Source organism: Poecilia reticulata, chromosome 20 (genome assembly GCF_904066995.2).
Source record: "Poecilia reticulata chromosome 20, P_reticulata-male-v2, whole genome shotgun sequence".
NCBI classification, from domain to species: Eukaryota; Metazoa; Chordata; class Actinopteri; order Cyprinodontiformes; family Poeciliidae; genus Poecilia; species Poecilia reticulata.
In genome coordinates, this window is record NC_088849.1 from 26,671,266 (window position 1) to 26,686,265 (window position 15,000).

The following is a 15,000-nucleotide window of genomic DNA, read 5'->3' on the forward strand; positions in this document are numbered from 1 at the left end:
GAGCAGCCGATCGCCTGTCAACCAGCAGCAGGAAAAGCAGCCGATCGCCTATCAACCAGCAGCAGGAAGAGCAACCGATCGCCTATCAACCAGCAGCAGGAAGAGCAACCGATCGCCTATCAACCAGCAGCAGGAAGAGCAACCGATCGCCTATCAACCAGCAGCAGGAAGAGCAACCGATCGCCTATCAACCAGCAGCAGGAAGAGCAACCGATCGCCTATCAACCAGCAGCAGGAAGAGCAACCGATCGCCTATCAACCAGCAGGAAGAGCAGCCGATCGCCTGTCAACCAGCAGCAGGAAAAGCAGCCGATCGCCTATCAACCAGCAGCAGGAAGAGCAACCGATCGCCTATCAACCAGCAGCATGAAGAGCAACCGATCGCCTATCAACCAGCAGCAGGAAGAGCAACCGATCGCCTATCAACCAGCAGGAAGAGCAGCCGATCGCCTGTCAACCAGCAGCAGGAAAAGCAGCCGATCGCCTATCAACCAGCAGCAGGAAGAGCAACCGATCGCCTATCAACCAGCAGCAGGAAGAGCAACCGATCGCCTATCAACCAGCAGCAGGAAGAGCAACCGATCGCCTATCAACCAGCAGCAGGAAGAGCAACCGATCGCCTATCAACCAGCAGCAGGAAGAGCAACCGATCGCCTATCAACCAGCAGCAGGAAGAGCAACCGATCGCCTATCAACCAGCAGGAAGAGCAGCCGATCGCCTGTCAACCAGCAGCAGGAAAAGCAGCCGATCGCCTATCAACCAGCAGCAGGAAGAGCAACCGATCGCCTATCAACCAGCAGCAGGAAGAGCAACCGATCGCCTATCAACCAGCAGCAGGAAGAGCAACCGATCGCCTATCAACCAGCAGCAGGAAGAGCAGCCGATCGCCTATCAACCAGCAGCAGGAAAAGCAGCCGATCGCCTATCAACCAGCAGCAGGAAAAGCAGCCGATCGCCTATCAACCAGCAGCAGGAAGAGCAACCGATCGCCTATCAACCAGCAGGAAGAGCAGCCGATCGCCTATCAACCAGCAGCAGGAAGAGCAGCCGATCGCCCATCAACCAGCAGCAGGAAAAGCAGCCGATCGCCTATCAACCAGCAGGAAGAGCAGCCGATCGCCTGTCAACCAGCAGCAGGAAGAGCAGCCGATCGCCTATCAACCAGCAGCAGGAAGAGCAGCCGATCGCCTATCAACCAGCAGCAGGAAAAGCAGCCGATCGCCTATCAACCAGCAGGAAGAGCAGCCGATCGCCTATCAACCAGCAGCAGGAAGAGCAGCCGATCGCCCATCAACCAGCAGCAGGAAAAGCAGCCGATCGCCTATCAACCAGCAGGAAGAGCAGCCGATCGCCTGTCAACCAGCAGCAGGAAGAGCAGCCGATCGCCTATCAACCAGCAGCAGGAAGAGCAGCCGATCGCCTATCAACCAGCAGCAGGAAAAGCAGCCGATCGCCTATCAACCAGCAGGAAGAGCAGCCGATCGCCTATCAACCAGCAGCAGGAAGAGCAGCCGATCGCCTATCAACCAGCAGCAGGAAGAGCAGCCGATCGCCTATCAACCAGCAGGAAGAGCAGCCGATCGCCTATCAACCAGCAGCAGGAAGAGCAGCCGATCGCCTATCAACCAGCAGCAGGAAGAGCAGCCGATCGCCTATCAACCAGCAGGAGTTTCCCACTCACTGTGACTTCAACACAAACCTCAAAGTTACATAAACGTAGAAAAGTAAAATAAAAGCAAACCAAACAGAATCTGCCTGTTTGCTGTTTATTAACAAAGTTCTAAAAAAAAGAAGATCTTGTGAATAGATTTCCTGAGAAGTGGAAGAAAATTTAAGTGAAACGATAAAAACACTTCAATGTGAGCAGCAGCTCAGCGTCAACATCGATTTTACAGAAGAAGAAGAAACGCGGCCCAAACATCCCGCAGGCGACCACTTCCTCATTTTAGGTCCACTCAGAAATGCAGTGCAACCGCAGCGTTGCTATGGCGACTACCCAGCCTCTCGCCTCCCGTTTTATTCTGAAATCCAGCATCAGGATGACTTCCTGTTTCTGTCCCTGCAGCTGATGACTCAGCAGAAACACCTTCATGCTCAGACGGCATCGCGTAAGCAGAGGAACCGGGCAGAACCGGGCGGAACCAGACAGAACCGGGCGGAACCGGACAGAACCGGATGGAACCGGGCAGAACCGGATGGAACCGGGCAGAACCGGGCAGAACTGGATGGAACCGGGCAGAACAGGACAGAACCAGACGGAACCGGACAGAACCGGGCGGAACCGGACAGAACCGGACAGAACCGGGCAGAACTGGATGGAACCGGGCAGAACCGGATGGAACCGGGCAGAACTGGATGGAACCGGGCAGAACAGGACAGAACCAGACGGAACCGGACAGAACCGGGCGGAACCGGACAGAACCGGGCGGAACCGGGCAGAACTGGATGGAACCGGGCAGAACTGGACAGAACTGGATGGAACCGGGCAGAACCGGGAGGAACCGGGCAGAACTGGGCGGAACTGGGCAGAACTGGATGGAACCGGGCAGAACTGGACAGAACCAGACGGAACCGGACAGAACCGGATGGAACCGGGCGGAACCGGACGGAACTGGGCAGAACCGGATGGAACCGGGCAGAACCAGATGGACCCGGGCAGAACTGGATGGAACCGGGCAGAACCGGGCAGAACTGGATGGAACCGGGCAGAACCGGGCAGAACTGGACGGAACCAGACGGAACCGGACAGAACCGGACAGAACCGGACAGAACTGGATGGAACCGGGCAGAACCAGACGGAACCGGGCGGAACTGCCGCCATTCCCCCCCGTTCTTCATCTTGTTCAACGGTTCCAGCATCACCTGAGGCCCAACTGGAAGGTGAGGCTCGAAGTCCAGCTGAGTGACAACTTACAGAAACTCGGCTCAAATATTTCCTAAAAGCAGGAAAACAGGAAACATCCCGAAAGCCAGACGACGACGACGTGAAGGTGAGCAAACGCTCATCAGGACGAAAACGACCAGAACTGCAACTGAACCAGAGCGAAACTCGAGCAAAAACATCCGGAGAAACTTTCATTTAATGAGATTAAATTTAAACTGTCAACAAAAAATCCTGAAAAATAAACTGAGGGGAAAAAACTTACATAAGACAAACAACTGACTAATTTATAAAATCAAGACACAAAACTGAAATGAGCCCAAACGGTTTCTTCAGAACCACATTAAAAAATGTTTTACACTTTATGAAACCACCAAACTAAAGAGTGATATGGGAAAACCTGACAGTTTCAAAATAAAAGCCTGAGGTTTCTCAGGCCGCTCCGGTTCAGACGAGGAGGAAGAGGAGGAGGATGAAGGTGGGAAACCATCTGGTCCAGGCCGAGGTGTTGGACCCAACCCCCATCCTTCATCATCCTCCTCTTCCTCTCTGTCTGCCTGTCAGCCAATCAGAGCAGCTCCTCCTAACTCCACCTCAGAGAATCTTTCATTACCGTGAATCAAAACCTGAAACCTGCAAACAGAACCAGAACTTCAGCAACATTCAGAAACTGTAGATTAGAATCTCAGCCAGAGGAAAACTAGATTTAATCTGATCTTTTTAAAATATTACACATGAAAAAGTTCTTTCAGTAAAGTTAGCAATGTTGACATGATCAGGTGTTTGCTAAGTTAGAGGAGTTAGCAATGTTAGAGCTAACGTTAGCACAATTAAGTGTTAGCAATGTTAGCATTTATGGCAAAGGTTACCATGTTTGCTAAGTTAGTAGTGTTAGCAACATTAGTGTTACACACCATGTTAGAAAAATGAGTTTAGCAGTGTTACCTAAAAACACAGCTAACACAGCTAACAGAGTGTTAGCTGTGTTTTTCATAACATAGTGTGTGTGTTATAAAAAACACAGCTAACACTCTGTTAGCTGTGTTTTGAAAAACACAGGTTGTGTTTACTGACCAATTTCTTCTGCTTTCTTGTGTTTGCAGATTTGTACATTTTATATTTCTTTACCTGATTACTCTGCTGGTAAATTTAACAAAGTTTTTATCTTTAAAATGCAAAAGATATTTAATCCCAACATGATGTTACTGAGAGCAGATGAACCAGGTCTAACCTGAAATGTTAAAGAAAAAGAGGCGATATTCATGTTTATGGGTGAAACGTGGCTCCCTGCTCCTCCTGCTCCTCCTGCTCCTCCTCTCTGCTGGGGTTGCAACATAATCTCATCTAAATAAAGGTGGCGCTATAAATAGAGAGCAGCGTGAACAGGGAGGGAGAAAGAAGAAGAAGAAAGGAGGAAAGATGAGGAGGAGTGACCTCTTGCTTCACCTCCTCCTCCATCAGCATCAACAGCTTCTGCTCTGGATTTCTCTGCTGTGTAACGACATGCTAATGTGTGTGTGTGTGTGTGTGTGTGTGTGTGTGTGTGTGTGTGTGTGTGTGTGTGGTTAATGTGTAGAAACAAAAGTCTCGGGGGAGGAAGACGGCTTTTAATTAGCTGCTTGACTTCTGTCCCCCTGGACACAAACGTCCCACTGAAACTCCCATTAACACACACACACACACACACACAGACACACAGACACACACACACACACACACACACAGACACACACACACACACACACACACACACACACACACACACACACACACACACACACACAGACACACACACACACACACACACACACACACACACAGTGTAATCATCACATTAGTGTCATTAGAGGCTCCAGTTGGTTTCATGTTTTCATTTGATCAGTTAATTAACTTCATGGATTCATTTAATAAAATAATATAAATAAATGAAAATCTGTTTTTGTTTCTCCGTCTAAATAATTAATCCTTCGTGTTTTAATGTTATTGAATTTATTACAGATCATGTTAATAAATCTTCACTTAAAGGAAAAATAACTATAAAATCATCCAGTTTAAATGGATTTTAAACAATAATTATGATTATTATTTGCAAATATAATCACTTTCATTTCTTATTTAATTAATAACTAAATATGATCAATTTTGTTTTATTTTATTACTTTGTATTTAGATTCTGTGTTGATTATTTTAATTGTATTTTTCATGTTTAGTGACCTTTATTTTAATATAATAATCATTATGATGAATAAAATTATTACTTATTTCATTAATAATATATATTTATTACTATTATTAATACACTTCATTTATATATAATTAATATTGATGTATTTCAATTAAAAGCTCAGTTTTTTACTGACCTTTGACCTTAAAAACCAAATATAAACAATCCAATAAACCGTAACTATAATAATTTAAATATAATAAATTATATACGAATGTTAATGTTTTTTAGTTTTAATTATTAAATACACATTTTAGAGAGAATATTAATTTTAATCTGGATTCAGTTAAATTATCTTTATTTTATTACTGAATAATAAATTATGTTTTTATTAAACCTGAAATCAGAAATAAATAACATTTTAATTGTTTCCTGACCGTTGAAGTCAAATCAGGTCAGAACCTGCAGAGGCTCGGTTCTGACCCGGGTCAGAGACCCGGTGAGGAGGAGGAGGGATGATGAAGAGCAGATAAAGAGGAGTCAGTCGGCTGGCTGCCCCCTCCTCTTCCTCCTCTTCCTCAAGCTGCATCATGTCTTCAGACGGATCCGACTGCAGGGAGCCGGTCCCCACGGCAACACAACGCACTCTTTGTGCGCCGCACTTCATCCAGCAGGGAGGAAGAGTACAGAGGAAGAGCAGTGAGGAAGAGTAGAGAGGAAGAGCAGTGAGGAAGAGCAGTGAGGAAGAGTAGAGAGGAAGAGTAGAGAGGAAGAGTCCGGCTCTTTGTTTCCTCTGAGGATTTCCTGGAATCTCTCTGTTTTGCTCCAACATGCAGCAACAGGGCTTGGACTCAAACTTTTGCACAGCTGAGGCATCTTCCGACTCTCCTCCTCCTCCTCCTCCTCCTCCTCACTGATTCCCGTTCTTCCTGTTTTCCGCCTGCAGGTCGGATCCAACCACCAGATGATGAAACTTTACAGCATCCAGACCCACAGGGAGGAATCCACATCCACTGTACAGGCCCCGCCCACGTCATTCAGGCCCCGCCCACATTATACAGGCCCCGCCTCCACCCCAGGCCCCGCCCACACACCCCTCTAACCAGTCTGGGCCCGGATCGGCCCCAGTGTTGAATTTGTTACTGAAATGTTAACAGAATCAAACGCAGCTCCAACATGGAGGAGATCCTGCAGCACACACACACACACACACACACACACACTGCTGCAGCACACACACTGCTGCAGCACACACACTGCTGCAGCACACACACACACACACACACACACACACACACTGCTGCAGCACACACACTGCTGCAGCACACACACACACTGCTGCAGCACACACACACACTGCTGCAGCTCACACACACACACACACACACTGATGCAGCACACACACACACACACACTGCTGCAGCACACACACACACACTGCTGCAGCACACACACACTGCAGAATCACACACACGCTGCCGCTGCATCCTGTCCCATGAAGCTCCTCCAGGATGGAGTTTGGCTCCTGAAGCTTCAACGCCTCAAAACAGGAAGTGCTAAAGATGAAAGCTTCATCTGGAGGAACCAAGATGGCCGACACAGAGACGTTCCAGTCACAGCTTCAGAAAACAATCTAATTATGTCATTTAGAGGAAAAGTCCTACGAGTTTTATTCTCTAAAACAAAAAGGTTTACATTTCTGTAATAATGACCTGGTTCTGCTTCAAACTGAAATCACAGAGAAGAAGAAGTTATTTTCATTAAAATCTTCCAAAATTGAGACTTTTTAACGTTTTTGAGCCGTTAGACCAGCAGGTCAGTCCTTCACATGGAGATGTTCTCAGATTGATACTGGACCAGAGGAGCCGATTAAAAACCAATAATCTGACAGGAAATATTTGCTCAGTGCTGAAAGTTCTGTATACCAGAATGAAACGGATCAAATAGAGTATTAATTATGAGTTTCTGCCCATATTACAGGATTCTGGAGCCATTTTTACTCGTTAGATTCAGGCCCAGCCGATCAGAGCTCAAAACTGGAAATATCAGCCCGGACGAACAGATCGCTGCATCTCAGACCCAACATTATCTACCTGTGGTGTTTTATTGCTTTAGGTTTTGTTTTCTGCCGTTTGGGGGCATAAATGTAACTTTTATGAGTTTCAGTGGGAGGTTTGCGTTTTAAAATGACCTTAAAGCTCCTCAGGTTGAACCATTATCTAACCGGTCGGCCCTGAGACTCCCGAGGGCCAAACCAAACCCAGGCCGTCAATCATTGACCCGGCCCGGTGATAAGGGACTCTTTGGCCCAGTTAAGGCCGAGTTAGGGGAGTTATTTATCGGCCATATCAGCATCCTCCGCCGCGGAGCGGCGCAGCAAACACCCCGGCTAACAGCTAACTGAGCCGGGGGAGCCTCACCGAGACGGCGGTGCGGGGCTGAGAGGTGCCGACGGTGCGAAAATAAATCTGATTTAATGATTTTAATTAAAGTTGCAGCGGAGGGAGACAGAAAACGGACTGGAGAGGAAGAGGAGGAGGAGGAGGAGGAGGAGGAGGATGCAGCAACAGGCGTCACGTCGATGCTGCTGGGGAGGCGCTGGAAAAAGTGTCAGAAACACGGCGAAAAGTCGACAAACTGGCGCAAAAACTGGCGCAAACCGAGCGGCAGGGACTCCCCGACCGAGCCTCAGCCGCGTCGGGTCGGTTTATAAATGAGCCGGGCTCGATTTGGGGCTAAATGTGTCTGAGCAAGGTCACCGTGTTGGTGCTCAAAGCTGGACGCACTTAGCACAGAAGAAAGCAGGAAACGAGGAAGAGCGCCTTCAAAATAAAGCAAGCAAACGTTCAAAACCATCGAAAACAACAACAATTACACTGATTTCTACACACACACACGCACACGCACGCACGCACACACACACACGCACACACACAAAGAGCAATCTAAAGTATCAGTCTTATCAGTTTTCTGATTAACATCGTTAATCAGAATTGATCAAATCCCTGAAAACATTTACTTAACAACCAATCATGACAAAAACATCCACACAGCACAAGATCCAGTATGGCTGCCACATTCATACAGTAAAACACAATTATTTACCTTATCTAACAAGTCATAAACTAATCAATCAGCTGTACAAGATCAGTTAGTGACAGTTTTCCTTTTCAAAAACTTCAGTTTTCACCCCAACAAGGTTGCAGCATCCACAGCGGAAGCAATAACCCGTTTATATGGACTTCTTAACCAAAAAATCTGAAAAGTTCACAAATCTACGGCATACCTGAGGGACCACGGACTGACCGGCTAACAAATATTAGCATAACAAGCTGATAGTGACGTGTTTTTCTACATTTCAGTGATTTAATCCAAGTAGCAACACGTTAACCAACAGATGTGTGGTACACTAATTAGCTATTCGTTTAAATAAACCATCAGAAATAACAGCCTGTAGGTATTTATGCTGCTTTTATGTCGGATTTTACAGAATGGAGTCTGTGAGCGAAACGTTTACAGCGATGTGGCTCAACAGGTGTTTTATTGTGGCGGGCAGACCGGAAGAAGCAGCTGTAGCTTGCAGCTAGCTTGCAGCTCTACCGTCTGGGACTGATAGCGCTACACATGGTAACTAGCAGCGAGGCTCCGACCAAAGTGCACCCAGATATGGATGCTTGCCTCCGGCTGAGCAGACTTTGACCCCCCCCCCTCCTCCCACCCGCTCTTCCCCTCCGTGTCTCTCTCTCTCTCTCTGCTACCCCCCCCCCCCCGGCCCCCCACGGCGGAAAATAACCGCCGAATAACAGCCAGAAAAAGTGCAAACGGCTGCTAAAAGTTGCGCTAAAGAACGTGAAAACATGAAGCTGCTGGTGATAATTAGCCGCAGAGTGAATGAGGAAGAGGCGGAAGAGGAGCCGAAATTCCTCCGCTTGGATGCGCATCAAACTAGGAAGCAACACGGAGAGGAGAGAGGGCGAAAAAAAAAAAAATCCCCCCCCGTGGAAAGCCCACTCCACGGAGCAGAGGCTAACTTTGAGTCGGCAGTTTAACTTGTTGCTGAGAGACGGCGGCAGGTCGCCGCTAGCGGCGGAGAAAGGCTGACTTACCGCGGACTTTGTTGGGGCTGGGCTGCTTGCGCCGAGACATCGTGGCGAGGATGATGATGATGATGATGATGATGAGGGGGGATGAAGTTTAAAAAAAAAAAAAAAAAAAAAAAAGGGAGGAAGAAGCTGCAAAGTCGCTCCGAAGAGGAGAGGAATCAAAATGGCGTTTCTCCGAATGGATGTGCAAACTTGGACAAACTTTACTCCGGCTTCTCCTCCTCCTCCTCCTCCTCTCTCCTCCTCCTCCTGCTGCTGCTGCTCTGCTTCTCTTCCTCCTCCTCTCCTCCTCCTCCTCCTCCTCTTCCTCCTCTCTGAGGAAACAAACAAGGCGAACTCAACTGTAGAAGTGTAACTGCCGCTCCGGAGGTTGGCTGAAGTGGTGGCCGGGCTCCAGGCTCCGTGCCCCGGCCTGTCTCTCGCCGTGTCTCGGTGTCTCTCTGCCTCTGAACCTGATCAGTAAAGCTCATCACGTGTTGTCTCCAGTCTCCAAGGGGACGTGGCCACCAAGCATCTCTGCCTTTACGCACGGACACACGTTGCTGCCAGGGGCGCGTCCAGGAAGTCTGCGCCGCGGGCAGGGAGGGAGGGGGAAATGGGGGCCATGAGCCACCAAAACAAACTTTATGGGTTTAAATTAGCATGTTTGGTTTTCCCGTCTGCATGTTTATACAGAGGAATGAATATAAAAGCACTTCATTTCATATTTCCTTTTTTAAAAAGATATCGCTGGAGTCAAAGCTGCAGTTTGTAATTTTTATGAAAAATAAGCTTTTTGCTTAAACAAATATGTTGTTTTTTGTTTACATATTTGAATAACAAAATGTTGTGACAGTTACTTATGAGATGGATCCCTGAGCTACTGTTGTCTGAAGAAATGCAACACTCCAGACCAAAAGCAACCAATCACAGGGAGGGGGAGGGGCTTAGCGCTGTCACTCAATCTCATGTACTCGCTGCTAAATGTGTTCATAGCGAAGAAACAGCTAACCACTGTTTATCCACATGGTGACTATGCTAACTAGCCTTAGTGTTCACAGCAGAATGTGCTGATGGGGAAAAGACTGTGATTGGCAGAGCTAAGTCCCGCCTCCTGGGTCTGATTGGTTGTTTCTAGTTAAGTTGCTGGCCGGATTTCACAGTTTAGCTTTAATCCATTAAAGTTATTTGATTTTATATATATATATATATATATATATATATATATATATATATATATATATATATATATATATATATATATATAACCAAATCCCAAGAAAAAAAAAACAATTATAGCAAAGTCTACTTATTTCATGTGACTGAGGTCAAACTGTTGTGTTCACAGCCAAACAGACTTTGGCATCTATATATATATATATATATATATATATATATATATATATATATATATATATATATATATATATATAAAATGTTTTTGTTTTAATTGATCTCAAGTTATATTTTGCACTTTATCTATATTTTGTGTGTTATTAAAGCATTTTGTAGAAGGTTTGAAAGAATAATTGATGATGTATTTATTCTTACAATAAATAAATAAAACTAAATTAAACAACTGTTTGCTTATTACTGTCTTCAAATGTTTTATGTTTTCATTCAGTCTTCTGGGATTTGAAACCATTCTCCATGTCAGGGCGTCTGATCATGTAGAGTAACTTGGTGGGTCACTGGTCCAACTGGTCCAACTGGTCCCCTCTTAGTGGATCCACTGGTTTCTGCATCAGTTCCTGCTGGAGCCAAACCAGCAGCAGCTCAGTTCTGTTCAATCTGCTCATATGGATGGAATATTTTATGTTTTAACAGCAAAATATTCCAACAACTCTTCATGAAACTTTGTAAATCAGCATTAATCTTAAGTAAACCCATTTTAACCACCTTTAATGTGAAAGGTTGCTCTAGTAAAGAGAATAAATCCTCATATTTAACCCACCTGCAAATGAAACTCACAGCTTTCACTTTCAGCAAAGACAATATTGACAATGAGACCAAGAACAAGCCTTTATTTCACCATGGAGAGATAAGAAACCCTCCCAGCCTCACTTCAGAGAGGCTGCAGCTACCGAGGGGAGCGCTGATAAGGAGGCAGAGCCAGGGGGGGGGGCATGGGGGGGCAGCATGGGGGGGGCAGCCTGGGGGGGACAGCCTGGGGGGGACAGCAGCCTGATCTGCATCATGTTTCTGATCTGAGCAGCAAAATACAGATTTATTTCAAACTAATCTTCTGACATGAAGTCATTTCAACATAATTAAAGGCTGAATAACAAGAATCTGCGTTTCAGTCGATGTTTCTGCTGCGTGTGAGAAAAATCTACAAGATCAACGAGGAAGAAAAACCACAAGCAAGACCTGAACACATTTAAAGGGACAGTACACCAATTTACAGGAATCCATCATCATCCATTCATCCATCCATCATCATCCATCCATCCATCCATCATCCATCCATCCATCCATCCATCATCCATCCATCATCATCCATCCATCCATCCATCCAACCATCCATCATCCATCCATCCATCATCCATCCATCCATCATCCATCCATCCATCATCCATCATCCATCATCATCCATCCATCATCATCCATCATCCATCCATCCATCATCCATCCATCATCATCCATCCATCCATCCATCCAACCATCCATCATCCATCCATCCATCATCCATCCATCCATCATCCATCCATCCATCATCCATCCATCCATCCATCCATCCATCCATCATCCATCCATCATCATCCATCCATCCATCCATCCAACCATCCATCATCCATCCATCCATCATCCATCCATCCATCATCCATCCATCCATCATCCATCATCCATCATCATCCATCCATCCATCATCATCCATCATCCATCATCCATCCATCATCCATCATCCATCATCCATCATCCATCCATCCATCCATCCATCCATCCATCCATCATCATCCATCCATCCATCATCCATCCATCCAACCATCCATCATCCATGATCCATCATCATCCATCCATCCATCCATCATCCATCCATCCAACCATCATCCATCCATCCATCCATCATCCATCCATCCAACCATCCATCATCCATCCATCCATCATCATCCATCCATCCATCATCATCCATCATCATCCATCCATCCATCATCATCCATCATCCATCATCCATCCATCCATCATCATCCATCATCCATCCATCCATCATCATCCATCCATCATCCATCATCCATCCATCCATCATCCATCCATCCATCATCATCCATCCAACCATCCATCATCCATCCATCCATCATCATCCATCCATCATCCATCATCCATCATCATCCATCCATCCATCCATCATCCATCCATCCAACCATCCATCATCCATCCATCCATCATCATCCATCCATCCATCATCATCCATCATCCATCATCCATCCATCCATCATCATCCATCCATCATCCATCATCCATCATCATCCATCCATCCATCATCATCCATCCATCATCCATCCATCCATCATCATCCATCCATCATCCATCATCCATCATCATCCATCCATCCATCCATCATCCATCCATCCAACCATCCATCATCCATCCATCCATCATCATCCATCCATCCATCCATCATCCATCCATCCAACCATCCATCATCCATCCATTCATCATCATCCATCATCCATCCATCATCATCCATCATCCATCATCATCCATCCATCCATCCATCATCCATCCATCCAACCATCCATCATCCATCCATCCATCATCCATCATCCATCATCATCCATCCATCCATCATCATCCATCCATCATCCATCCATCCATCATCATCCATCCATCATCCATCATCCATCATCATCCATCCATCCATCCATCATCCATCCATCCAACCATCCATCATCCATCCATCCATCATCATCCATCCATCCATCCATCATCCATCCATCCAACCATCCATCCATCCATCCATCCATCATCCATCATCCATCATCATCCATCCATCCATCATCATCCATCATCCATCATCCATCCATCATCCATCCATCCATCATCCATCATCCATCATCCATCATCATCCATCCATCCATCCATCATCCATCCATCCAACCATCCATCATCCATCCATCCATCATCATCCATCCATCCATCCATCATCCATCCATCCAACCATCCATCATCCATCCATTCATCATCATCCATCATCCATCCATCCATCCATCCATCATCCATCATCCATCATCCATCATCCATCATCATCCATCCATCCATCATCATCCATCATCCATCATCCATCCATCATCCATCATCCAACCATCCATCATCCATCCATTCATCATCATCCATCATCCATCCATCCATCCATCCATCCATCCATCATCATCCATCCATCCATCATCCATCCATCCAACCATCCATCATCCATCCATCCATCATCATCCATCCATCATCCATCATCCATCATCATCCATCCATCCATCCATCATCCATCCATCCAACCATCCATCATCCATCCATCCATCATCATCCATCCATCCATCATCATCCATCATCCATCATCCATCATCCATCATCCATCATCCATCCATCCATCATCCATCCATCCATCATCATCCATCCAACCATCCATCATCCATCCATCCATCATCATCCATCCATCATCCATCATCCATCATCATCCATCCATCCATCCATCATCCATCCATCCAACCATCCATCATCCATCCATCCATCATCATCCATCCATCCATCATCATCATCCATCATCCATCATCCATCCATCCATCATCATCCATCCATCATCCATCATCCATCATCATCCATCCATCCATCCATCATCCATCCATCCAACCATCCATCATCCATCCATCCATCATCATCCATCCATCCATCCATCATCCATCCATCCAACCATCCATCATCCATCCATTCATCATCATCCATCATCCATCCATCCATCCATCATCCATCCATTCATCATCATCCATCATCCATCCATCCATCCATCCATCCATCATCATCCATCCATCCATCATCCATCCATCCAACCATCCATCATCCATCCATCCATCATCATCCATCCATCCATCATCATCCATCATCCATCATCCATCCATCCATCATCCATCCATCCATCATCCATCATCCATCATCATCCATCCATCCATCATCATCCATCATCCATCATCCATCCATCATCCATCCATCATCCATCCATCCATCCATCATCATCCATCATCCATCCATCCATCCATCATCATCCATCATCCATCCATCATCCATCCATTCATCATCATCCATCATCCATCCATCCATCATCCATCATCCATCATCCATCATCCATCCATCCATCATCCATCCATCCATCATCATCCATCCATCCATCATCATCCATCCATCCATCATCATCCATCATCCATCCATCCATCATCCATCCATCCATCATCATCCATCCATCATCCATCCATCATCATCCATCCATCCATCATCATCCATCCATCATCATCCATCCATCATCATCCATCCATCCATCATCATCCATCCATCATCCATCCATCCATCATCATCCATCCATCCATCCATCATCCATCCATCCATCATCATCCATCCATCATCATCCATCCATCCATCATCATCCATCCATCATCATCCATCATCCATCATCCATCCATCATCCAACATCCATCCATCATCATCCATCATCCATCCATCATCCATCCATCCATCCATCATCCATCATCCATCCATCATCATCCATCATCCATCCATCATCCATCCATCCATCATCCATCCATCCAACCATCCATCATCCATCCATCCATCCATCATCCATCCATCCAACCATCCATCATCCATCCATCCATCATCATCCATCCATCATCCA

General features: G+C 46.0%; 1 protein-coding gene across 1 annotated transcript in view; it reads right to left on the reverse strand.

The window, feature by feature from the left end:
• Positions 1–9,693, reverse strand: part of rreb1a (ras responsive element binding protein 1a) — a 50,836-nt gene extending 41,143 nt beyond the window's left edge. The window contains exon 1 of the mRNA XM_081602005.1: positions 9,153–9,693. Coding sequence (XP_081458131.1) covers positions 9,153–9,192 — 40 coding nt within the window. The 5' untranslated portion in view covers positions 9,193–9,693. The remainder of the gene's footprint in view (positions 1–9,152) is intronic.
• Positions 9,694–15,000: the final 5,307 nt, after the last annotated feature.